This window comes from Dermacentor andersoni, chromosome 9, assembly GCF_023375885.2.
Source record: "Dermacentor andersoni chromosome 9, qqDerAnde1_hic_scaffold, whole genome shotgun sequence".
NCBI lineage: Eukaryota > Metazoa > Arthropoda > Arachnida > Ixodida > Ixodidae > Dermacentor > Dermacentor andersoni.
This window is the reverse complement of record NC_092822.1, coordinates 112567926-112594793: the sequence shown is the minus strand read 5'-3', so window position 1 is coordinate 112594793 and position 26868 is coordinate 112567926. Positions and strand designations below refer to the sequence as shown.

Sequence of the window (26868 nt, the reverse complement as noted above, 5' to 3'; positions counted from 1 at the left end):
TTGCACTGTTGCTCACGCAAGGCGTTTCCATTGCTAGACATGCGTACTCGACATGACTCATCGGCATGCGGAAGTCCTTCTCACGAACAACAGCAACGAACACCGTCCCATTCAGAAGGGTACCGCCATTGCGTACTGCGACATCAGCCATGTTAGAGATTGCTTCGCTCTACAAGCAACGACCGTCCCGCCCTCGACTCCTTTGTCTGTAGACGTGAGCTCCTCTGTCTGCCGAGTGGCAGCGCCTATTGGAGCTGCTACACCAGTTCGAAGATTGCTTTTCAACTGTGCAAAATGTCACACAAACACCACTGGCCAAGCACCGTGTCATCACGGATGACACTACGCGGCCGATCTGACAAAATCCATACCGTGTAGCTCCAAATGAACGCGAACAGATTCAAAAACAACCAGTGGAGAATATGCTTGAGGTTGATGTGATACAACGTTCGAAAAGTCCCTGGGCGTCACCCGTGATTTTAGTCAAAAAGAAAGACGATAGTTTGCGATTCTGCATCGATTGCCTCAAATCAAACCAGGTCACGAAGAAAGACGTCTATCCGCTGCCAGGCATCGACGATTCGCTGGACAGGCTGCGGCATGCACGTTATTTTTCATCAATGTACCTACTAAGCGGGTATTGGCAGATCGAGGTCGATAAGAGAGATCGTGAAAAAAACTGCCTACGCAGAAACGGAAGCTACACAGCGGGGGGGGGGGGGGGGGGGCACAGCAGCTGAAGCAGCTCATTTTTTCTTTGAAAACACCGTCCTTAGGCACGGCGCCCCAAAACCACTCATCACAGACCGGAGAACTGCCTTCACTGCCGAACTTCTTGACTCGCTTCTCAGACTCAGTGGTACAAGCCACCGGAAAACAACCCCTTATCATCACCAGATGAACGGACTGATTGAGCGTCTTAATAAGACCCTCACAGACATGCTATGCATGTATGTCGACATAGAACACAAGAACTGGGATCAGATGTTGCCTTACGTAATATTCCCCTACAATACTGCTCGACAGGAAACTGCTGGAATGACACCATTCAGCTTGGTCCATGGTCGCGAAGCCACGACAACGCTGGATGCCATGCTGTCGCACGAGTTTCCCGACCTACCTACCGACGTTGACGAATTTACTCAGCGCGCCCAAGGAGCCAGGCAGCTTGCCCGCCTACGTATCTGCTGCATTCAGCAAGATCAAGATGCAAAACGGTACGATCTTCAACACAGGTCCGTTTTCTACACTCCCGGCGACAAAGTATGAGTCTGGATATCCATACGCCATCGTGGACTCTGGAAAAACTCCTAAGACGGTACTTTGGGCCGTGCAGAGCGATCTGCCGCCTGAGCGACGTGAATTACGAGGTCGTTCCCAACAGTGACAATAGCTCCAGTCGCCGCAAGCAATTACTCGGTGGGGGCATGTGGTACGGATGAGGTCGTACTTGTCGACCTAACTTTTGCTTTTTTTGGTCTCGTTTTTTTTTGTGTGTGTGACTGTCCTGTTGTACTGTGTCCCATTGTCCCGTTGTCCCGATTAAATTGCGCATCGGAACCATGCTTCCTTCGGAGGGACACAAATGCCACGCCAGTACTCCGATGAAGAAGACCACGCGAGTAGGCATAAGCGTTTTTGTTAAGGCGCAGTGAAGAAGTCGCAGTTGCACTCGGTATTATAAAGGCGACCCGCCGCTGTGCCTCTTGAATAGCACTCCACGACCCCTGTTCTTGATGTTGCGACAATATCTATATACATATATATATATATATTGTTACGAAGAGTTGCGAAGAAATGGTTTTATTTACAGGAGAATTGGACGATGATCGTAGCGTGATCTCAAACTCCTTGTTCTCTTCGTCTTCTCTTCTCTCTTCTTGTCCGCGCCTTTCGTATCCGTTACATTTCCCCGCCAGCAGACGAAGGCCGTGGGGCGAGTCAGGATGGACAAGCAGGGTAGAAAGGCTTCAGGCGAGCAATATGAGTCAGCTGAGTTCTGCTTGATCGCCGACCATTGCACAGCAGGCGAGCTATGACGTAAGTGAGTTCGCTCAGGCGGTCCACAACTACAGATGGGCCTGAATATTGTGACAAGAACTTTTGGCACAATCGACGCTTGCGTTGCGGTGTCCAAAGAAGGACCAAGTCACTTTTTCCAACGATACTTGTACGTGACGGTCGTCGTATCGCTCTTTCGAGCGACTTTGTGAGGCCAGAGTACGAAGGCGAGCTATTCGACGGGCTTCTTCGGCGAGACACAATGTCTTCAATACAGAATCGTCACTGTGCAGTACGAAGGGGAAGAAAGTGTCCAGAGGGCTTCGCGGTAACCTTGCATACAGGAGATGAAATGGGCTATAGTTCGTGGTTTCGTGTTTCGCCGTGTTGTATGCGTAAGTGATGAACGGAAGCACGTCATCCCAGTTCTTATGATTGGAGGAGACGTACATGGCAAGCATGTTGGTCAGCGTTCTGCTCGTCCTTTCAACGAGGCCATTAGTCTGTGGATGATACGGCGTGGAATGACGGAACTGTGAAGTGCACAAACGAAGTAACTCTTCAATGGCATCAGCAGTGAACTGGCGACCACGGTCGCTGATGATGACACGTGGTGGGCCATGACGAAGGACTACGGAACGCAGCAGGAAGACCGCCACGCAAGCAGCGGTGGAAGACAGTATGGCTGCAGTTTCTGCATACCGTGTAAGATGGTCTACGCAGACAATTATCCAACGGTTCTTGTTGTTAGATAATGGGAATGGACCCAAAAGGTCAATGCCTACTTGCTCGAATGGCGTGCTGGGCGGTGTCAACGGCCGAAGACGACCCGGGGCTGCGGTGGTCGGTCGCTTGTGACGTTGGCATGTTTCACAACTAGCGACATAGCGCTTGGTTGTTTCGTACATCTTGGGCCAGTAAAAGCGCTCCTGGGCGCGTTGCAGCGTTCGTACGAAGCCGAAATGGCCGGATGTCAAATCGTCATGCATAGCGCGTAGAACGTCGGAGCGGAGACTCTCGGGGACAACAAGCAGAAAACGCGCTCCATGCCCGGAGTAATTAGTTTTGTAGAGCAATTTATCACGGACAGTAAAGCGACCGCTGCTTTAGAAGTACGGGCGGCGACAAAAAGCGGATCGAGGGTAACATCATTCCGTTGTTCTCGCTGAAAGTCTGCCTCGTCAGGGAACGTAGAATTAACAGCAGTGACACAATCGTCAAAATTCTCAGCATCGCAGTCGGTAGTCGCAAGAGGAATCCGAGAGAGGCAGTCTGCGTCAGCGTGACGACGGCCACTCTTGTACGATACCACAAAGTCGTATTCCTGGAGGCGCAGCGCCCAACGTGCGAAGCGACCAGAGGGATCACGCAAACGGACCAGCCAGCATAGAGAATGATGGTCGGTGATAATCTTGAATGGCCTACCGTAAAGATAACACCGAAACTGTTGTATGGCGAAAACGGCTGCCAGGCATTCCTGTTCTGTAACCGTATAAGTGCGTTCAGATTTCCTCAGGCAACGGCTGGCATATGCGACAACATGTTCTGCGCCACTGTGACGTTGTACAAGCACCGCTCCTATCCCGATTCCACTTGCATCAGTGTGAACTTCAGTCGGGCAAGATGGATCGAAGTGACGCAAGAGAGGCACTGACGTTAGTAAAAAATTCAGTTGAGAGAATGATGCATCACACTCTGGTGTGCAATTGAAGGATGCATTTTGTCGCAACATACTTGTCATGGGTAAACGATGTCGGCAAACCGGGGAACAAAACGACGAAAATACGAACATAGGCCAATGAATGAGCGGAGTTCTCGTGCTAACTGCGGTGGTTTGAAGGAGCTCACCGCTTCAATCTTACGAGGATAGGGTCTGACGCCATCCTTGTCGACTGAGTGTCCCAGGACTAGTGTTTCACGTTCGCCGAACCGACGCTTTTTTGAGTTTAGAACCAGTCCAGCTTTGTCAATGCAGTCGAGAACGAGACTGAGGCGTCCGTTATGTTCTTCAAACGTGCGGCCAAAGATTACAACATCATCGAGGTAACACGCACATATCTCCCACTTTAGACCACGTAGTACTGTTTCTATGAATCTTTCAAAGGTGGCAGGAGCATTGCAAAGGCCAAAAGGCATAACATTAAATTCGGATAGGCCATCTGGAGTAACGAAAGCAGCCTTTTCCTTGTCGGCAGGGTCCATAGGTGTTGACCAGAGACGCCGTGAAGTCAAGTAGTATTTATTCGGACAGCAACATGAACAAAACAGACAGCAACGATTCAGTGGCTTCGCCTTATAAAGGGAGCATGGGTGCAGTCGAGGCACGCGATTGGCTGACGATACAACAGCACATGTGAACAATGACTGCGTGCATCAGATACGCGGCGCACAGTGACAAGGGAATACGCGTGATAAACGTTGCACAGATACAACACTTCCCCTCCAACAAGATCAGAATCTGTCGTACGTCAGACGATCTGGCTTGCGCTTATCACGAGCGCTGCGCCTGAGCAGCACAGGTGAACCGGCATCGTTCTGTTCTGACGTTGACGCACTTTGGGCTCCACGTGAGGGTGGGCCACCATCACTCCGATCCAACACTGGCCGGTTTGAGGCGGGTGCAAGGACACTTTCACTTTCAAGCAGTTCACTTGCATGTGGCAGAGGTACATCATTTTCTTTAACACTACCAGGCTTTACACAAGAATGTCGCAAATGGTCCACGTGCACAAACCGCGTCTGTCCATCCACAACCACAAGGAATGTCATTGCCGATTTCACATCCACAATTTTGCCTGGACGCCATTTCACCTGTTCCCCACGTACTGAACGCACAAACACTATCCCCAACAGAAAATACTCTGGGTGAACTCCTCCTCTTGTTTGCACTAGGTACATTACTCTCAGATTTGGCATTTATTGCATCCTGCAGATCTGGTTTCAATAACGACAACCTTGTGCGCAACTTCCTCCTCACAAAGAGTTCAGCTGGTGTTTGGCCGGTGAATGTATGCGGCGTCGTTCTATAAGCGAACAGAAAATTATCAATTCTGTGCTGCAGTGACCTGGAACTTTTATTCCTCTGGTCTTCCAGCAATTGCTTCAACAGCGACTGCTTTACTGTTTGAACAGCACGCTCGGCCGAACCGTTGGACTGAGGATGATATGGCGGAGTAAGCGTGTGCTTAACCCCGTTTGACAATAGGAAGTCCTTAAACTCTTTTGCACGAAACTGCGGCCCGTTATCAGTGACTACCTCTTTCGGCAGGCCATGACTTGCGAACAACGAGCGCACTGTTTCGATCGTGCATTGCGCGGTCGTTGACGTCATGACTTTTATTTCCAACCATTTGGAATAGGAATCTACAGCTAAAAGGAACATCTTTTTTTCTTTTTCAGCAAAGTCTAGATGTATCCTCTCCCAACTGTTTGTGCACCACTTCCAAGATGAAAGCGGCGCTAGTGGCACCACAGATTTTGTGCTTTGACAAATTTCACACTGCTTTGCAGTTTGTTCCAAGCAGTTGTCTATCTTTGGCCACCAAACGATTGACCTTGCAAGAGCTTTTATCTTTGTGATGCCAATGTGTTGCTCATGCAACAAACACATAACTTCACTTTGAAGCGGATGTGGTATCACGACTCTGTTGTTCCACACCACACAACCACAATCCACTGAAAGTTCAAATCGCCTCACGAAGAAAGGCTGATAATGAGCGTCCACAGCACGCGGCCATCCGTGCCATACCATTTCACGAACAGCGCTGAGAACTGGATCTTTCACAGTTTCACGCTCGATATCTTTCGCAGTTATGGGGAGTTTATTGACAGGCGAAAAATAAAAGATTTCTTCTGCCTCGTCACCGGCGTCCGGCAGTGGAAGGCGTGATAAACCATCTGCATTGGCTATCTTTGTTCCTGGTCTGTGCAAAATACGAAAGCTGTAGTTAGCAAGAAAAATTCCCCAGCGGTGCACTCGAGCTGCAGCTACTGCATTTGTGTGGTGCTTAGCCTCAAATATGACTGTTAGCGACTGGTGATCAGTGATCACATTGAAAGTACGCCCGTACAGATATTTATGAAATTTCTTCACTCCAAAAACAACTGCAAGCGCTTCTTTTTCCACTTGCGCGTAGTTACTCTCAGCAGGCGTCATCGTCCGCGATGCAAACGCGATCGGTCGCTCTACGCCCTCAACCACGTGCGACAGCACTGCGCCTAAGCCGTAAGCAGAAGCGTCACATGTCAGCTGTATTTCCTTCCTTACATCATACAGTTCCAAGAGCATGTCTTCACTGATCAAATTCTTACAGCGACTGAAACATGCGTCACACTGGCTTGACCATTTCCATGTGCTGCCCTTGCGCAACAGTTGGTGGAGAGGTTCTAGCATATTTGCTAGGTCAGGCAAAAATTTGGCGTAGTAGTTTACTAGGCCCAAAAATGCCTTTAGCCGAGTCACATTACTTTGTTTTGGCGCTTCTCGAATCGCCTTTACTTTTTCTGCTGCTGGGTGTACGCCATGCTTGTCTAGCTCGTGCCCCAAGTAACACACATTTTCTTGGAAAAATTTGCATTTCCCGGCGTTTACACGAATGCCGTGCTTACTAAGCGCTTGTAGCACTTGCTGGGAACGGTGATAGCACTCTGTCAGGTTTTTACCTGCTATTAACACATCGTCCAGGTAACAGGCTGTTCCAGGTATGTTTTGTAAAACCTGGTCCATCACGGCTTGAAACATTGCGGGTGCGCTTGCCACTCCGTACGGCAATCGCCGGAACCTGAAAAGTCCCATGTGCGTATTCACCGTGAGCAGTTGCTGTGCCTGCTCATCCAGCTCAAGCTGTAGGTAAGCCTTCGACAAATCTAGTAAGGTGAACACGGTCCCTCCAACCAGTGACGCGAATATGTCCTCTGGCAGAGGCAGTGGATAGTGGTCAAGTTCAATATCCCGATTGACCGTGACTCTGTAATCCCCACATATCCGAATTTCTTTTCCTGTTTTCTTTGGCACGATAACTAGCGGTGTAGCCCAATCACTGTGCCTGACTCTGTACACCACACCAGCTTTCTCAAGGTCACGCAATTCACTCTCCACTTGTTCGCGCAAAGCATATGGTACTGGTCTCGCCTTACAAAAAGTTGGATGCACATCGGTTTTCATCCGTATACTACCAGCGAATCCTTTGATAGAACCATAGCCTGGCTCAAACACATCACCGTACAACTGTTTCAACTTCTTTTCAGCTTCCGCTGCTACCATCTGCCTGCCCTCCTGTACGTTATCCACGTGACGTTGCAACTGCTGAACAGCATTTTGCAAGTCAATTTTTAGTGTAGTCATCCAATCGCGACCTAAAAGCGTCGGCATGCGGGCTTCATTCTCTTGCTTTGCAACTATCAGAGGCAGATTGTAGCTTCGGTTCTGATAAGATACATTGACGTTTGCTACGCCTTTCACTTTGAGTGCAGTGCCATTATACACTCCTAGACGCACGTCGTCTTTGGAACATGGATAGTTTGGAAAATTTTTATCAAAGTCTCTTTCAGACATTATGGTCACAGCTGCTCCCGTGTCTAGTTCCATCGGAATCTCCTTGCCGTTTACTTTTACTCTAAGCACAATAGGCGGAGAGCTATGAACTTGGTTAGTCGTACTAACAGTAAGCAAGTCTGTTGACAGCAAGGTCTCCTCAACTTTGTGCACGGCCTTTGTTTTGCACATTTTCGCTACATGCCCTGGCTTCGAGCATTTGAAGCAGGTGCTTTTGAGAAAAGGACAACTCACTGGCGCGTGCAGTCCGCCGCATCTATAACAGGCGCGAACAATGCCTTTCCCACGTTGCTTCCTTGGACCGTTTTGGGGGGCACGCTGCTCGTTGCTAGCGGTCTTCGTCGCGGGTCGCCTGCCTTGCGTGGTGGGCTCCCGATGCCAGTAAACGTCCGCAGGACTGGCGGTTGACCCCTCCGGTAGCATTTCTCGGGTGTCTTTCTGGGCCGTTTCCAAGGCGGTGGCAATTTTGCATACTCGCTCCCAGGTGACTTCGTCGTCTGACAGGGCAAGAAGACGGCATCGAATCGAATCCGTCCTGATTCCAGCAATCAGTCGATCCCGGAGTGCTTCTTCCAAAAAGCTTCCAAACGAGCACATTGCAGCCAGTCTTTTCAGCTCAACGATGAACTGTTTTAGGCTTTCATCCAGCTCTTGCTTTCGCTGGTAAAAGTGATACCGTTCGGTAACTACTGACCGTTTTGGAGCATAGTGCTTTCGGAGAGCTTCTGTAGCTTCTTCGTACTTAACTTCCGTTGGTTTCTTCGGCAGCAGCAGGCTACGCAGAGTCACGTAAGCCTTTTCACCCAGGATTGTTAAGAAGACTTGCAACTTCTTACTTGCGTCTATTCCATTGGCGGTTGCATACAGGTCGAACCTTTCCAGGTAGACTTCGATATTGCCAGAGTCTGGGCAGAACTCGGCCAAGGATCCCAGGGTGGTGGTCATCACTGATGTCCTCGCTTGCCGTGGCGTCGTTGCCGTTTCCTCAGGCTTGGTCATTGCCTCTGCCCGAACGATCCCATCCTCGTCGCCATGTTGACCAGAGACGCCGTGAAGTCAAGTAGTATTTATTCGGACAGCAACATGAACAAAACAGACAGCAACGATTCAGTGGCTTCGCCTTATAAAGGGAGCATGGGTGCAGTCGAGGCACGCGATTGGCTGACGATACAACAGCACATGTGAACAATGACCGCGTGCATCAGATACACGGCGCACAGTGACAAGGGAATACGCGTGATAAACGTTGCACAGATACAACAATAGGTATTTGCCAATACCCCGATCGCAAATCAAGTGTTGAGAAGTAAGAAGCAGCGTGCAAGCAATGACGTCATTGATTCGTGGTAGTGGATAGACATCCTTCTTCGTCACTGCGTTTAGATGTGTGTAAGCCACGCGGAATCTCCAGGAGCCATCTTTTTTCGGACCAGGATTACTGGGGCCGCCCATGGACTACACGACTCTTGAACGACACCTTTGTTCATCATCTCCTTGACTTGCTCTGCAATAACTTTGCGCTCGGACGATGACACTCGGTAGGGCTTCTGGCGGATGGGGTGTGCTGAGCCGGTAGCTATTCTGTGACGAGCGCGGGACGACGGTAAATGAAGGGGTGCGTCTCCATGCGTGAAGTCAAATGCAGCCTCATGCCTGGCAAGAACATGTACTAGTGCTTGCCGTTCCGATGTACCGAGAGCCTTGCTGATCATGCCAAGCATTAGCTCTTCAGAATGGCGATTATGTCAAGGAGAGCAAACTGTAGAGACGTCCGTAGTTAGTCCCGCTATTGATCTACATGCGGCTTTATCGAGGAGAGCGATTTTCATACCGCCAGGAAGGACAACTGGCGTGGCGGAACAGTTAAGCGCCCACAATGTGACGACTCCTTTCGTCATGCACACGACAGAGCAGGGCACAAGTATGTATTTTTTAGCACAGTTTATGCAGAGAGGCCTAACTACAAGGTCAACACAATCAGAATCAACAGTAGTTGCCGAAACACGAACGGGCGTCAGGCACCACGCTGGTGCAATCACTTCATCAAGAACACTGAGTGTGTCTGTGTCCCTGTCTTCACCACCCGAGCTTTGTTCAGAATGTGCTGATATAAATAACTTGTTCAATTATATTTCGCCACAACCACAGTCCACGGAAGCGCCGCACTGTTCAAGAAAATCGATACCAAAAATAACATCGTGCGAACAACGAGAAAGAACGAGGAATTCCGACACAAACACTTTCCCAGCCAAGAAAACACTCACAGCACAAACACCAAGGGGATGAAGCCACTCGCCGCCTCGAAAGGTAATAGCTCGAAAGGTAATACCGTCGTTCCAAGAAAACATAACTTAGTGGCCTAGACGGTTTTTGAAAGCGAGGCTCATCACAGACACAGTCGCCCCAGTATGAACTAACGCCATGGTCGGTATTCCGTCAATCGAGACAATCACTTTGTTTTTGCACATCACATCAGGCAGAGGTATTTCTTGCAAAGACCGTCCGGCGACCACACCTCCATTGGCCGCGGATGCTAGTTTCCCGGCGGCGGTGAGGAAGAACGGCGCCGAAGGGACGGAGAGCGACGGGGGGCGGTTATTTGGTGGCGTCAAACTCCGCTCAGATGCTGGCGAATCGCTGCGTCTGGTCTCGTGGGAGAAATGGTCCCTTGGAAGCAAATCGGTCGTCCACTAGTCATATGAAGTACGGGTTCTGGTTGGCGAGAACATCGATGGTGTCCTACGTGATTGACGGTCTTGGCGACAACACCGAGCTATATGGCCTGTGGAACCGCAGTTGTAGCACACGGGAGGGTCGCGGTTCACAGCGCCTTCCTCGAAACGAATGGTGGACGGCTGCGGGCGGCGAGAAAGATCGTGGTTATGTGGATAACGTGTCTCTGCTGCTTGCTGAAATCCGTTATATCTATCATAAGTCGCGTCGTGGTAGTAGGGTCGGTGCTGTTTTTGTCGCGGCTTGACAGAAGTCGCAGGGCCTCGGGGGTAAAAATGCGGCTGCTCTTGTTGCGGCCGAGCGTCATAGACGTGGCTGCTGTCGGGGCGCGAGTTCATAATCCTCATTGCCCCTTGCCGCAGGATACGGGAGAAGGATGTCACGTTTGGCTCAAAATCTGGTGGTAGGCGGAAGCTATGAGTGCCTGGATGTGTCACTTGCGCGTACAGGCTTAGTTCTTGCCGAACTATTTGTCGTATCGTTGATGCAAGATCAAGGGGCTGGTTGCTGTCCACGCTTGCAACTGTCGTCACATTGGCTGGCCTGCCAAACTTCGGCGTTATGCGCCTCGTCTTTAGTTGCTCGAAAGTGCGACAGTGCCGAATGATGTCAGCGACGGAAGCCAGGCTGTCTTTTGCGATGAGGAAATTGTAAACATCCTCGGCAATTCCTTTTAGGATGTGCCCGACTTTGTATTCCTCGGACATTGCAGAGTCCACCATCCTACACAGTTTTAGTACTGCCTCAATGTTGGTCGTGCATGTTTCGCCTGGTACTTGCGCACGCTGCAGTAGCGTCTGTTCTGCCCTTTTCTTTTTCCTCGCGGAGTCACCGAATCGATCTTTGATTTCCGAAACAAATCTTCCCCATGTTGTGAACGTTTCCTCGTGGTTGTCGAACCACAACAACGCAGTATCCGTTAGAAAGAACACAACGTTCGAAAGCTGGGAATCGCTGTTGCACCTGTTGGCGGCACTCACCCGGTGATAATGGATGAGCCATACCTCGACGTCTTCGTCCGATCTTCCGGCGAAGGGACGCGCATCTCTCAGTTGCAGAACAGAACTTGTCGGGGCAGCAGTTGGAATGGGCCGTTGTTCGTCTGCGTCGTGGGACATATTCAACTCCGGTGGATTCCGTGGGAGTCGAGCAAGGCGACGGCTCCGATGAAGAACTTGTGGTTCATCCTCCGTCTTCGGGTGTCGATTACCCCGCACCTCCACCACAACTGTTACGAAGAGTTGCGAAGAGACCTCATAGTAGGAGACAGCTCAGTTTCACAGCGTGAATACCCTCGCACCACCAAGAGACGCGGCTCTCGGATCAGCATGTGACAAGCGGATTCAGTTAAGCACGTTAGGAAGATATATGTGTTTTGCACGTATTAAGTCGCACAAATGTGCGAGTACATGAATGGAAAAGCCGTGAAATGCCATGTGAAAATTTTAATACGCGGATATAACCAAGAAATCTTTGCCTGACGAAAGGTCAATTGAATATATACGAGATAAGAAATATAAATATTTTACATATATAACAATTCCTGAAGAGAAGTTATAACTAGAATTATTAGCAGAACGTAATGGGACGCCATGATGCAATAGTTTAGTAACTTGTCAAAGCATGTCTTATGCTGCTCATTGTCTCATGTCTTACTGGTTTCATTTATTTCCGGCGGCCAAACAGAGGATTATGGAGTAATAAGTTATCAGGCGCACAAATAAACAAACATATTAACAAATAAATAAATAAGACACATCGATTTCTCAAAAGCGCGAGAAGATGAGAGCAACTAAGAACTATGTGGATTTTGTTATTCAGCTGCTAATAGAGTATATGACGAATAAGGATTAATAAGAAAAATGCACAGCATAGACAAGGGAGCTTTACAACTAGCGAAACCAAGCGTCTTTGTGTACCAAAAGGCCTCACCCTGCTTGCACTGTCATGTACCTGGTTTTCGTTCCCTTGTATAACTTTTTTTCGTTGTTTTATTAGCCGGGTGGTTTGCTTTGACTTGTAAGTTGGCGCTTTTCTCTTTCCTATTAAAGAGATCAGTTCCTTGTCTGACGCGAAAGTTTCACCATCAGTGAAAAAGTCTTCATTCGGGCACTTGATCTAGTAAAGATGTCGTCGGCAATTTCATTCAAATTGATTTTGTGGGAGAGTTCTTTGAGAGCGTGCGAAATTGCCAGGCGGTTCAAATGGGCTTGTTCAACGTCGACTGAAAGTGCGTTTTCAGTTTCCTAAGACAAGAAAAGGACCTCTCGGATATGCGCTTGTATGTATCGTTAGCATTTCTTACTGAACAGGGAAGCACTACTGAGGCACATACTATTCGCGTGCATTTCAAACGCTTTAATAAAGGACTCTACCAAAGGCGTCACTGTAGTCTGCAGTTTTTTTTCAAGGTCACAGTACCTCACCAAGAAATGTGGAGCGAGGTGAATATACAGCAACATATTATTTCTCTAGACATAGGATGTCCATACCATTAGAAATTATTGTTAATTGGCTACCTCCTTCTCTTTAAAATATAAGCTTTGTCCTAGGCGTGTATTTAATTATATTGTGTGTTTGTAGGGGCGTTCAAAGTGAAAAGTTAAAAAGAATGTTGAAGTGAAAAAGAAACCGGTGAGGTAGCCGCGGCTGGAGCTTCTAATGCGCTTATTCTCCAATGGTGATGATTTGGAGAAATAAAGCGAAAGTATGAGTTAAAATCCGTGCACGTCCACTGCCAGCAATGATGTAGTAAGCTTCTAGCCACAATAAAATTTAAGTGAAAAGATAGAGGCAACTCAAAAGTAACCTCAAATGATGTGGGTAGCAGAAATCTTGCAGTAACAGTTTAGGGAAGGGGCAGACTTCGATATTGCCGGGGGCGGGGGAGTCTCTGCCGGAAGAACTTCAGAGGGGGCTCGGGCCCCGGAGCGCCCCCGTAGTCAGCGGCTATGGTGTCTTTGGTAAAGCGTTGGCGATGATACAGGAATTGAGTCTTCTCTTTAGCGCAATCTCTGTATGTGCGCGCGAGTGTGCGTGTGGTCATATTGGTCTTATTCGTCCTATACGGCCGCTTTATGGCCGATTTCATCACAACTAAACCTTGCAGAGTTAGCTGCCAGTGTCCCAGATCTCTGCGCTGTGTGGCAATAGCGGTTGAAACCAAGAAACTGTGTACTTAGCCTTTGCGCAGGTGCTCAAAAAAATTGGTGGTTAGAGACATCAATGGTTGCGTAATACGAAATCAAATTCTCAAGATGTTTTGATCAGCATCGTTAGTATGGGTGCTACACGTGCAACATCTGCACCCAAGCTACTCATCCGGCGAATCGCACAGCCTGACCACAATTCGCACCTATTCCACGCAGACATTGTTCTTTTTAGCGACACTGAAAGCCGACACCAATACGCCCCTTGCTCCCTATCCACATGATCAGCCTCTAAGGCACATGTTTCCCTCTCCCGTAGGGTACTTCATGTGACTCGTCCATAAAAATGGGGCTACAAATTAAGCACTAAACTGTTTGCCAACGTGCACGATGTGATTTTGTTTCAGCTGTACATTACAATGTAACCTTGCCGTTCTTTCCACGCCTTTCCTTCAGACTCGAATTATGGTGTGCAATCAAGCAAAGTACTTGCACTACATGGACAAGCTCATTTTAGTGGACAAGAAGCGAATTAAGGTATACGACAAAGTGGAAGCCCTGATAAACGACCCAAAGTCACCTAAAAATTTCCGTGAAGCTCTTCAAGATCCGACAACCCGTCTCCTCAGAAAAAATGAGTAAGCAAAGATTTCTCACTGAACTAAAGACAAGCTAATTCAACTGGTAAATACAGAAAAGTGTCTCGGCCTTCATTGATTTATAATAAGTTGGCATCATATTTCCAACCCTTGTGAACGACTCAAAATTCCATCATAGGCATGCGGAAAATTCGATGCTGCTTGTGATCGGATCGATTTGTGAAAGATAGTTGCGAAAGCATAGTAAAGTGACGAATGAAAAGCCTGCTAACTCTTTGTATGTTCACTTTTTTTACGAACATTTGCTTATAATCCTTGCGTAATGATTAGTGCTTCTCAGAGTGCAATTTCGGGAGAAAATTATTCTGAAACCTTTCAGAACTGAAGCTGAGAAAATGGAAGAAAACGACGTAGTTGGAAGGATAACTGGAGAAGAGTTGGGACAGTCCAGCAAGGTGAGAATTTATGATGTCTGCAACTGCACGGTAAGAAAGGCAACAAATATTTTGAAGAATCTGTCCTGCTAACGGCCCATTGTCATTTAAGTATTCATAAACATTAGAGCTTGTACTAAAACAGTTGGCAACGAAGCGCTCACGCTCAGTAGATTTCGAGGAGTTCTTAATGAAAAGACACAACAGCTTTGCCGAAGCTCATGTAATGCGTGTGCCGATTTCATGTTTTCAGTGCGCGAAGGCGACCGTTGCGATGGCGTCAGCTTATGTTATTAGTGTGCTTACGCATGAACAAGAAATAAAGCAAGTTTGCCGATGGTTTTAGGTACAATAGAAATCTGCACGATGCAATACTCGGACAACTAAATGAGAAGGAGCCCGGCTGATGATAATGATGATGATGACACCCAAAAACACACTTAATAAGTGCTTCAGTATATAACTTATTTGGGTGAAAGACCTACTCATGTCTTTCTGATGCGTCTGTCTTCTGATCTGCTAATGAGAAACGTTTCTATTACTTATCTTGTTTATTGGTCGTGACGTATTAACCTTTTCATTAGTGCAGCTGCAAACGCGACATAGGGCCATGTTATAACATATAACCGAGAATGAGAGGGAAGGCTGATGGTCCTGAGGATTCGGGTTTAACTAATGACCATGCTGCCCTACATTCGTATGACACACCAAAAGATAACGGTATTGCTTAGTGCAGCTATCATTCAGCCGGTAGTCGAGGCTATGTAGAGTCTGTGTAGGAAGCCACAGTGAACGCGACCCATGCCTGGAACTATCAATTACTACTGACCTACTGAAATGATCAGGACTTGATATGAGCATAGTATTTGCGGCCAAGGGGAGCCAACGTATAATGAATAGCAGCGCAACATAGAAACTTCACTGTGGTACGTAGCAGTACTGCCATTAGCTCAATAGCAATATTACATGTGTGATTTCCTATTGTGTCTTCTAGATTTAAAATCCCGGGGAATTTGGTTAGCAACATCCCGTTGTCCAGGTTTGTTCGAGTGAGCTGTATGCATACCAAATCACGCTCTCCTTCTCTGGCCAGACAGGGTGGCAGTTGCTGTGCAGCCTCCTCCGCCTAACAGGATGGCCTGCAGTCATGGCAGTCCTCATGTTCCTAGCAGCTGCCTGTGCTTTTGCGACGCAGCAGGTGTGGATCAAGTGGGGGACGACGGATGCAACGACAAATGGTGGCACTACCGCCATTTCCTCTGTGCAACTTCCTTGGTTACCAAGTCTCGTGGCCTTGTGCTTGATAGACGGTATGCACGTTTTCATATGATCAACATTGCGGAGAGAACTTGAGCGGCCGTGTGCGAAGGTCCGTACGGGAAGTCTAAGACATAATCACTACCTTAAGTATAACAGCTTTCACGCCTGTTTATTATGTGGCTTGTTTCGGTGTTGTTTTCAACATGGCACACATATAGTTCCCTACTATTCAGTTTCTTTCACCAGAAGTGGCGCACTTCTTGGAATTCACCTGAGAAGCTGTCATGCTAAAACTCACGTTATTTGGGCTCAGCATGTCCGGAAAACATGTTGGGGCCACAACATTTACATGGGGACGGATTACCAGCGCCGCTGTTTAGGCTACATGCATGGGCTGCATACATTATAAAATCATACATTTCCTTCATATGGCACCACACTACGCCGACACAAGCGCCGCCGCGGTCACCGCACCTCCCATGCAACTGCTGCAGCCACCCCGCTGCTGCAGCCACACCGGCACCTCTGACTCGTTATAAGACGTTATAACCACAGAAGCGCAGGCCACGTGCACAGGCGCCATGGTCACAAACTGCAACACTGTCGCCGCACTCTTTCCCCCTATCCCTTACCGGCCTCCATTGCTGCAGCTCTGTCGCCACACTCCTTATCCCTCTCCCCAGCCCGTCTCCATTGCTACAGCTCTGTCGCCACACTCTTTACCCCTCTCCCCTACCCGTCTCTATTGCTACAGCGCTCTCGCCACACTCAACACACTCTACCCTACCCGCCTACATTGCTGCTGCGCTGTCGCCACACTATTTCCTCCTATTCCCCTACCCGTATCGATAGCTGCAGCGCTGTCGCCATATTTTCCGCCTCTCTTCCACCCATCTTCATTTCTGCAGCGCCGTCGCCACACTTTTGCCTCTCTCCCCTACTCGTCTCCATTCCGGTCCACACGCTGTGTCTCCAATAGCCGTAATAGACGTAAGCCGCCCAGGGTACATCCCCCCTCCCCCCCTGTGGACGCTTGCGGGGATGCATACGGGGCCTGGAGGTAAACAGCTGCGCTGGAATAGGTATGACTGGCCGCCACGACCTGCGCTGTCGACGCAAACGATATTCGGCACCATGCACCGCTTGCGGCAAATTAACGCAAATAATGAATGTGACGATGCGACGATGCTTAACTTTCGTTTGAAAAACGTGAATTATATCTCTGCCACCACTGATGCGCATGCGTCTCATTTTATTTAACCTATTCCACGCCTCTAGCCTTACCTTGCGTAAAGATTTCATTAGGGTGATACAGACAAATTATTGTAGAGATATAGCCTTGCATCTCCGCTGATGCTGATCCATTAAGTGGAAGATCTACCTCAGAGGCTTCAGTCTCATTACATGGAAACGGAGAAATCGTTTCGCTCGCGATCAACTGCAGATAATTAGTTTAGGCTTGCTGAATTCAAAAGTAAAAGTTAGAGTGCAGTGATCATTGGGAACGAATCGATATATTATTTAAGCAATTATTCTTATAAAATTATTGAAAATCATGAAATAAAAACATATTGATCTATTATACAAAGTTGCATTTCGAAAATTAAAAAAAGAGAGAGCTGTCAGAATTAGGTGAGACGCACCACTTAAAGCAGCTAACCCGGAGAAATCTGATGTATTATACACCATTTCTAAGTAGGTCTATGACTTTTATAAATATGTGGTAAACATTGCAACAATTTCACATATGTGTCTTCAAGGCCACGAAGCGATGAGCTACGATTATTGACGTCCAACGACCTTGCCCAATAAAACAATAACGACTTAGATTCATGACTTACAACTTAAACACTGATTCTTCACCGCCGCTAAAACGCGACAATATTGAAATGTATACATATTTATCCTTCTTCCTGATAGTATGTTTCACCCACTAACAACTTGAGGTTTTCACTCAGCGCAAGAGGCGCCTGCATAATTTGCAACTTACTCAAATGTTATCGTTGATTCTACCTGTTGTGTATGTTCTCTCCGAACTTTGTGTAATCAGATTTATGCGTTACACGAATTGTGTAGTGCTTTTTGGAAGGCGCGCGGACACCGGCGTTTACGCCGCAACATTCGACGAGTCATCTATAAAAGCCAACGTGCTTGACCCGCAGATCTTATTTCAACGATCGCCGACGTGGCTCGGCGCTATCATTGCGCTTGGAATGCGACTTGGTTTGCTGGCCGCAGATTCGCCGAATAAAGAGTTAACGTTTGGAAGTGACGCTTTTGACAGTGTGTTATTCTACTCTGTAAGCCTGCTGATGGAAAAGTACGCCTGATGTCATTAATTTGATGGCGTATTCCACTGGTCGATTGAGAGCCGGATTTCTTGCTCCGCGGCAACAAATACGAATTTCACTGCTCAGTCTGGAGCGGCTTCGCGCTTTCCACTGGTCGTTTTGGATCAACTGGCTCCGCGCCGGATCACTCTTTAATTAATTGCCTTGACACCGAGGCGTGGATTCGGGCGGAAATAGCCCGCATCACTTCCGTGTTCAGGCGGAATCGGTACGCGCAGCCACAACCTACTGAACTCCAGACCTGCACAGATGTCCCTTGCCCAGCACGCCTGGTCTTGTTCAACTGTTTTCCCACTGGGGTCACAGAACGTAAGGGCATAGTGGCACTAGTTATAACCGTTCGCTGTCGTCTGTTCCGCCATCTGATCCAACGCTCGTGCGGTCATTTCGCCAGGAACAACGCGCTTGTATTCGTGGTGAATTAATAAATTCACAACTATAAAAAGAAAACGGAATTTTCGAATGTTATGCGTTTGTATAGTGAGACTACAGGAGGAGGATCGGTGCAAGAAGCGCAAACAGCGAGTACAGGTGGCAGCTGCAATGCTAGACGGCATAAATTTAACTTTCCTAGCCTCCGTAAGGGACAGAAAAATGTTTTTTTTTTAAATGATTCATAGAATAAACTAGCTTTCTTAAGTTGATTGCAGATAGTCTAATGTCAGAGATTACATCAGGACTTACTGCTCTGTGTTGTAATAAAGGCAGATAATCTGGTGAACATTATCAAAAGTAATTCCTGCGCTCGATGTTTGCAAGAAATTTATCGAGTTTGTTTAAAAGAAAGGTGAGCATAACTTCTTTTTTAATATTATTTCATGTCCAGGTGAGTTGATGGCTAGAAAAGCGGATCTCCGTTCTTTAAAACGGGCTGCACTGCAGGCCTTGCGTTACGGAACTATTTCCAAACTTCAAGTCTAGCTTTTCTGCGTGATACGGTGGCGCATAACGGTGGTGCGAAAGATATGTACGCAGTGAAGCTGTATACGTGATTCTCTTTTTGAACATACGACACACTCATTGACAAATTGTAAGAGTTAAAGTGATTTGTAATCGTTCTGTCGTCGAACGCTATGGTGTATACCAGTTTCTAAAAAGCGCAGAAGCAGACTTTACAACTTAAACAATGAAACTATCGTGAATTTTACGAACTCTATAAACAATGTGACTTAATGCGCAAGAGCTGCGAGGTTTGTTGCTGCGGGAAAAAGACAATAGGCGTGGCTATTTAACACAATTTTACAGAGCAGCGGACTACAAGCACCGACATTTTTCAGGTTCAGGCAGTCAACTTTTCGAGCCAAATGACCGATCAAAGCCTTGCGACATCACTGTCACCATGTTCGCAAAAATCATCAACTATGCAAGCAGTTCGTTACAACAAACAGCCGCCGTTCTAATTACAGCGCCGCTCCAATCAGCAGTAATATGGCAGACGAACTCGTCATAAAAGCGACACCGACGGCCAACGGTTGAACGAGAGTGGGCGCAGTCGGTTATATGTTCAGGTCTGGAGTTCCAGTAGGACCATGCGCACAACATTGTGGTGCTTGGCAAAAAAGCTGCGTTTACTGCTGCTATAGATCTTGCGTTTAACGAAGAGAACAGCTCGAGCAGTAGCTCTTCCAGCTCGGCCAATAGCGATAACGAGGTGACGCAGATGCTGTACGAAGCTTTCTTTTGGGAGGCCTTCGCTGAACCGTCACGCAAATGCCCGAGGATTGTAGGATTCGTTGAGTACGCTGTGCGGCTATACACAGATGAAGAGGTAAGCATAGCACCACTTTAATACCGCAGATATCTTGTTATTGTATCCGTTAAATATTTGCTTGTTTGCAGTTCCCCAGAACATCAGAGATTACAGAACTGTAGCGGACAGCCTGATAAGAAGGTTTGAGGGCTCGGAGTTCTATCCTCGCAGTAATTGTGGCGGATCACCTTCCAAAAACGCTGAAGAGCGCGTTCTGGTCTTGTTCTGGTGAGTCAGAAACGAGAAGAAAGGGGGTTAAACGAGGGGCACGATTTTTATTAGTCATATCTTAAGAAGCCAACAAACACTGACACCAAGGACAACATAGGGGAAATTAATTGTGCTTAGTAAATGAAATAAAGAAACGATAAATTAATGGATATTAAAGTGGATGAAAAAAACTTGCCGCAGGTGGGAGCCGAACCCACAACCTTTGCATTTCGCCAAGTATGGGTTGTGGGTTCGGTTCCCACCTGCGGCAAGTTGTTTTTTCATCCACTTTATTATCCATTAATTTATCGTTTCTTTATTTCATATATTAAGCACAAGTAATTTCCCCTATGTTCTCCTTGGTGTGAGTGTTTGTTGGCTTCTTATGATATGGGAAGTCAGAGTTATATTAAGTTTGTGCGCCTGTTTACATAATCTTACATCGTGTTTTCTTGAAGTAGTAAAATATAATGCAATTCTATGCTGTCCGTTTAGACACGGTCACTCGATCAAAACGCACAAGGTGTGCATTAAGATTGAGCGATTGTATTTTTGCAGTCCAAAGTAATTCAAATCCTTAAATGTTTATAGACAATAAATCTGCATTGACTCCTTCACGCAGAAATTTGGTTTCTGTCTCTCTTTATTGCATACGAAGATTGCTGACACTGCATAAATGCCCAGCTTGAGGTCCGTAAAAACGCATTCGTAAATGCCGCAGAAAAGAAGGGTACGCAAGGGCGACTTTTATACGCACTGTAGCTTTCACAAGCTAACTAGCAGTATATCTTGTACATTTCGGCTGCAAATGTTAAATGATAAAAGTGTTAACGACATTAAGCTCACCAGTACATATATCCTAGGGAAAGGAATAAAAGCAGCAGCTAATAACCAGGCTTCCACCCCTATTTCCGTTCGAAAAGCTGTAAGGAGCGAGAAATACATTCGATACATGGCCAATATGCCTGCTCTTACTGATTTTGAGGCACAAAGCTTGTAAGCTCCATTACCATACTAACACCTGAAGAGATTAAAGGGCATACCATTATTTGATCGGTTAGGTTTTTATTTGCGTGTAATCCTTGTACTCTATTCCTTCTGACAGGGCGCTTATGCTGATTGGTCCTAACATATGTATACTTCTTCAGGTTCACTGCAAACAAGGCGTGCCTGAGGGATGAAGCCATTAGATTCGGCATTCGGGATGCAACAACATTTAGGATTGTTGAGCGCATGCTTGATTATATGGTAGGAATAGCCAAGGAGCTCGTAACATTCCCTGCAGACCTCGACCAGCTGTGAGCACACTTTGAGCAAGTAAGAATTTTATTGATGTTTCACAGTTTCATGCCATGCACTCTATTTCGCAACAACAGTCTGTGACGTGATGTTTTCCCATGAAGAATTTTGACATGATTCGGGCTTGTATCGTCACATATAAACCCAGCCCTATTAAACTCGATCCCAATTTACGCGGAAGGGCTGCTCATTCAAGGGAAGCACATGCATCCAGTTAAGCTGCTTAAATTTTAAATTTCTGTCACATGAGTTCATTCATTTCTCTTTTTATTGCAGCTGCCGGGAGTGCCCAGTATAACTGGATGTATCGATGACTCCTATGTAAGTGTTCGGTGCTCTGCTAAAAAGGTGCGTTCTGCGCATGTAAACAGGCAGAGCTACTCATCTTTGACTCTGCAAGCTGTGTGCGACTATACGAAGTTTCTGGACGTCACAAATGGGCAATTCCAGCAAAATTCAAGACTCCACAATTTTCAGAAGGTCAAGGCTTGCCGAGCGGTTGCCAGGCCTTTGGTGTTCTTGGAAGTCCCATCTTCTTGGAGATGCTCCTTATCCACTTCATGATTACGTCATGACACTATTTGTGATCTCTGGGCATCTAAATGCAAGACAACGTGCGCTTAAAACAAAAATTTCGGCAACAAGAGTGAGAATTGATAATGCCCTTGGGGACCTCAAGGGCAAGTACGGCCAGCTACTGCACTAGACTTTTGTTGAGAGAAGGAACAAGCTTATCATTACTTGTTGCGTTTTGCACGAACTGTGAATTAGTTGTGGGGACGTCGATGTGCCTCAATATAGTGACAATGCGAGCTCAGCATGGGACTGGCAAGCACCACCAGATGATGACAGGCAGAACTGTGGCCCCCTGATATCGAGTGAAGCCGCACTGCGTTGACAAGGGGAAGCGAAGCGGGAGTGCTTGACTCTAGCAATGTATATTTGAGCAGGAAATGAAAACTGGTAGCTTCTTCTGTACGAGATAAGAGATAATGCAAATATGTCATGTAAATATTGTCGCAGCACTGCGCGCCTGAGGCAAAGAAAGAAGAGGTAGAGTGTGCGCGCGTTGGTTCGGCTGTACTCCGCGCCAGCTGGTCCTTCCCTCTGGCTTCCTCCTGCACCTAGTTTCACTTTGTAAACAAACATCTTTCGTACCATCTTTGGTCGAGGCGCGGGGTAAATACTGGACAATACAGCATGACCCAGCTCTACCAACTGTCTGACGGAATAGATGCTTGGCCGGTTTACATTCACAAACAGCGGACATGGTCGATTCCGGAGTAGGCAATGATGACCCCACCAGCGTCGAACCAGGAAGAATTTACGCAGAGCAGGCTGGCTACTGGACACTGCTGCGAGAGCTACCCTCATTTTCGGGGAAGGCGAACGAAGACGTCGACGACAGGCTGAAGCACTAAAAAAAATGAGTAACCACAACCACTGAAGCACTACGAAGAAGTATGTTTAGCGTTGGCGTAAGCCACGCGGAACGGAAAGCTTTAACATTGCGCAAGGGCACGTACTTTTCTATGAGCGATAGAACCCAGTTTTTGAATGCGGCCCAGTTATCATGGACAGAGCGATGGTCGAAATTATTTAGGTAAGCATTAGCGAACGCATCTAGTTCGACGTTAATTGAGGCGAAGTCTCCCCTTGCGTAATTCCGAGTAACTTATTTTATGTTGGCCAGTAGCCGGCTTCAGACATTGCATATCAAATGAAGAATGCAATGATCGCTTAGTCCAGGCAAATGAGTGAGTGAAGAAATAGTGTCAAGTGATGTGATTAGTGTCAAATCCAATACATTTGAGGCTCTAGACACAGTGCGCGTGAAGCTTTTAACTAGTTGAGTGAGATTAAAATCCGCGCAGATATTGACAAGTTGGCCCTTTCAGACGAACCACGAGAAACTAGATGGGTTGGACCACACGATATCAGCAAAACTGAAATCACCAAAACATATAGACCTTTTCATCGGGCGAGTAGGATAGGGCGCGCGGAGAGCCTTTCCGCCTCTCTAGCTTGGGCGATCCGGCGTGGCGCTGCTTGAAAGTATTGCGGTCGCGTGCTGCGGAACGATTTCGAGATGCTTTAGATGGTACTTTGTGAAATTTACGCTATGTCCGTTCATATAAGGTCGTCAGGGAAGCTTTTCGGTGCATCGGTAACTACAGTAGGCGGCAATATCTCTTGGGGGCGCAAAAATGTGACGCGCTTTATCAGCCGCGGTGTACGCACAATATCAGTCGTGGTGTGTGTATGTGTTGTGAAATATTTTCTTTATAACGGTTTTAATTCAACAAAGAAAACGAGTGTCTCTGTATTAGCAGCATGAAATGGTAAATCTGCTCACTATCTGATTTCTTGGCGTAGGGAGTAAAACATAAAGCGTAAGAGCGCATGCCATTGCACGGCCAATCTAGGGCAACCACGAAACATCTAAGCGGCAGGCGCTATCAAATATTTGTGATGCACCGGCATCGTTCTCGCGCATTTCAAGTCTAGTACGCTTCAAATTACCATATGTCTACGCTAGCCTTCCTGCATGAGGCCGATGGCGCTGCTCAGTACAGCGGTCACTGCGGTTGGTGAACCAGCACGATACATATGTCAGCTGTGCGCTTCGGCATTGCCTTTTTGGCCTGTATACAGCCATAATAAATGAGAGGGATCGCATAAAAAGAATGCGATGCCTATTTTTGAGGACAAAATTTTCGTAATACGTGTGAGTGCGTCGTAGAGAACGGAACGAACACAACCGAAAAAGAATTTCGGTTATCATCCTCTTTCTCGAAAAAGCAAGAGAAAACGGGCTAACGCCGCAATACGACCTCGCATAGTGACGCCGCACAACGTTTATAAATATATAACCATTGGTGCCGTATGTTTGGACCATGCGGTATATAGAACAAAGATATCTGTAATCCAGCACTTCCCACTGCTTAGGATGCTCGCGCAGTTCGTAAAGAGTCCCTTTACTGGACAAGCTCAATTCAGACTGTAAGATATGCTACTATTGCTTGCCAAAACTAACTTATTCAGGCGCGGAAACCTCATCCATCGAACCAAGTAGTCACGCAATGTAACCTGCAGCGAACAGTTTGAACCCTTGTCAAAGTATAACATCTCAGCTCCTATCGTAGCAGAATGGTACCCACGCTGCTACGATCGTCGCGTATGTTTCATGGCTTCCAAACCGCAGCTTAGAAATAGAGGATAATAGTACAATAAGGTCACATTAGTGATTAGAACATTCAGAAATACATAATTGATCTCCGAGGCTGATTGTAGGCTCATATATGCGCGCACACATCGCACTGCGTGTTCCGTCCCCCTCAACGCCAGCAGAAATTCCGGCCATGACGCATTAAACCACTTCAGCACGTCTCACAGAACCGTTTACCACGTAGAAGACGAACGTCATACTAAATAGACCGCACGACCGCTAAAACAAACGTCAGAGCCTACCGCCGAGCGTTACCTGCCATGCAAAAGACCGCTTTCAACCAAACCAGTATGACGCTGCTCATAGGCGGCGCCACTGCGTTCACAATATGGCGGGGCCTACGAAAAAAACGGTCTATATAGTACAGTCAGGGCGCAGGACTGCAATGCTGTACAACACGTCATGGAACTCGTCACAAAATCCCATGGGCGCATTTGGTGGTTGATAGCAGGCGCAGATAATTACGTCACGGAACACATAAGGGCCGCGCCCATCATCCACTGCGCGCACCGTTCCCATCGGGACTGTTTTGAGAACCTGTTTTGGGACCTTGGCCAATTGGCCCTCCTGACAACCCGTTTCTGAGCAAGCGTTTACTCAGCAAGTGCAAGGAGCCTAAAGCACCGCGTTGACAACTTTCGTTGACGCATGACTCGCAATTACTACGCTGTCGGTTTTTTCCAAAGGGTGTACGCAGTTACGAGCATGTGACGGGGCGACACCGCATGAGTCAATCACCCTACGGCTGTAGTTCGCAGTAGCTGCTTGTTTATAGTATTTTATTGTGTCCAGTGTGTTGGGCTCTGTGGATTTGCGCGGGATATCATTGCTACACGTTTGTAACCCTCTCTCGTATTGCATTTTCTTGTATGTTGTTTTTAGGGGGAGGAGCAAACACTTTAAACTTAGGTAAAAGAAAGGAGGCGTAGACGATGCCCAATGCTTGAACAGCCGGCGGACCCCTCACACGACGATCCTCGTACAGGAATTGTTATTGGTGCGCCAGCGGACCGTACTCAAAGCCACTCGGCGGTGATTCGGCTGTGAATGTTTGGACCCGGGCACAGAGGGATAGAAAACATGGCCTCATTACCCCGACCAAGCGTTCTGGGCTCAACATTGAGGTGCTATGCACAATAGGCGCTACCCATATAGGGCCGTCCTATGTGTTCCAGTTAAACTTTGCATCTTAATGTTTATTTCTTGCAAATGCTTCTTGTAAACACAACGAGGCTTCAAGCTTCATCTGTGTCAGCTTCCATCCATCTGAAGCCTCCAGCGAACCTATCGCTGGTATCCTTAGTGAAAGTATTCTTCACTCGCGGAGATCGTCTCTGTCGATCCATCTCGGAAGCCCAAGTTGTGAAGGAAGAACTTTACCCTCAAGAACGAGGAAGAAGAGCCTTGGATCTTTACTTGCGCCGTCACGATAACGCGATAATGTAACCTCTCGTGACTAGCAGCAACTGGTGCGGCGGACCCGGGAGACAGCAAGAGCCGCAGGAGCCCTGGACTGAGGGCGCTTCCCCGCAAAAGCTGAAAGGCACCTGCTTGTTCTTTTCTTTTTCTCAATAAATGTTTTTCCTCCTCCTCCTCCGCCTGTTACAGACTGAGAAATGGGTGCTTGTGTACGTGTACACGTGCATGCTGTGAATCGTTTTTTGCTCCTTTTCGTTTCTCTCTCCACTTCTCCAGTACAGGGTAGCCAATAGGTTCAGTCTCGTTAGCATTCTTGCAATTCACCGATCACTGCCCTCTGAATCGCGTAAACACCCGTTATTTGGTATATCACTAACATATCACATTTGTATGCCTGATATCCCCCAACTAATTGAGCTTACAACTTTGATGCGCAGCGAGAAATGTGTGAACATTTCGCCTTAATGTTTTCAAGCTTGTTTGATAACAGCTATATTTGTAAAAACAAAACAAGTCACAAATAAAGATTCTTCTTTCAGCATTCAATAGACTCAAAAAATGCAAATCATTTCACTCAGATCATTTCAGCGCTTCTATATTAAGAGGTCTTCTGTGTTTCACACAATCAGGAGCTAACGGCTCCGTTTATCTCAATTACTACGCAAAGTAGTTGAGAGCTTTTGCTTCCTAAATATCTTTACAGAATTCCACATGATCTTGCGGTGGAATCCCCGTGATACCATTCAATTTAAAAACGTCACATGCAGGTCACATGCGGTTCGCGAACCTGCCTCGAGGTGCCTTTTATTCAATTCGACTTTATGTTATAGCAATTATACATACAATCCAAGTGGATTTTCGCCATCGCCGTGTTGTTTCG

The 26868-nt window shown here is 47.2% G+C and overlaps 2 protein-coding genes across 2 annotated transcripts in view; one reads left to right on the top strand and one right to left on the bottom strand.

The window, feature by feature from the left end:
* Window positions 1-4452: 4452 nt before the first annotated feature.
* On the bottom strand, window positions 4453-8698 carry LOC140213347 (uncharacterized). Its single transcript, XM_072284598.1, has 2 exons — window positions 7790-8698; window positions 4453-4695 (listed from the first exon to the last, which is right to left on the bottom strand). Exons 1-2 carry the CDS (start codon window positions 8552-8554, stop codon window positions 4453-4455), a joined length of 1008 nt encoding a protein of 335 aa, XP_072140699.1. The 5' UTR covers window positions 8555-8698.
* Window positions 8699-13898: 5200 nt separating this feature from the next.
* LOC126529603 (ATP-binding cassette sub-family C member 3-like) overlaps window positions 13899-26868 on the top strand; it is a 68535-nt gene continuing 55565 nt past the window's right edge. Inside the window, exons 1-3 of the mRNA XM_055070041.2 lie at window positions 13899-14075; window positions 14416-14491; window positions 15564-15780. Of these exons, the coding sequence (XP_054926016.2) occupies window positions 13903-14075; window positions 14416-14491; window positions 15564-15780 (466 nt within the window). The 5' untranslated portion in view covers window positions 13899-13902. The remainder of the gene's footprint in view (window positions 14076-14415; window positions 14492-15563; window positions 15781-26868) is intronic.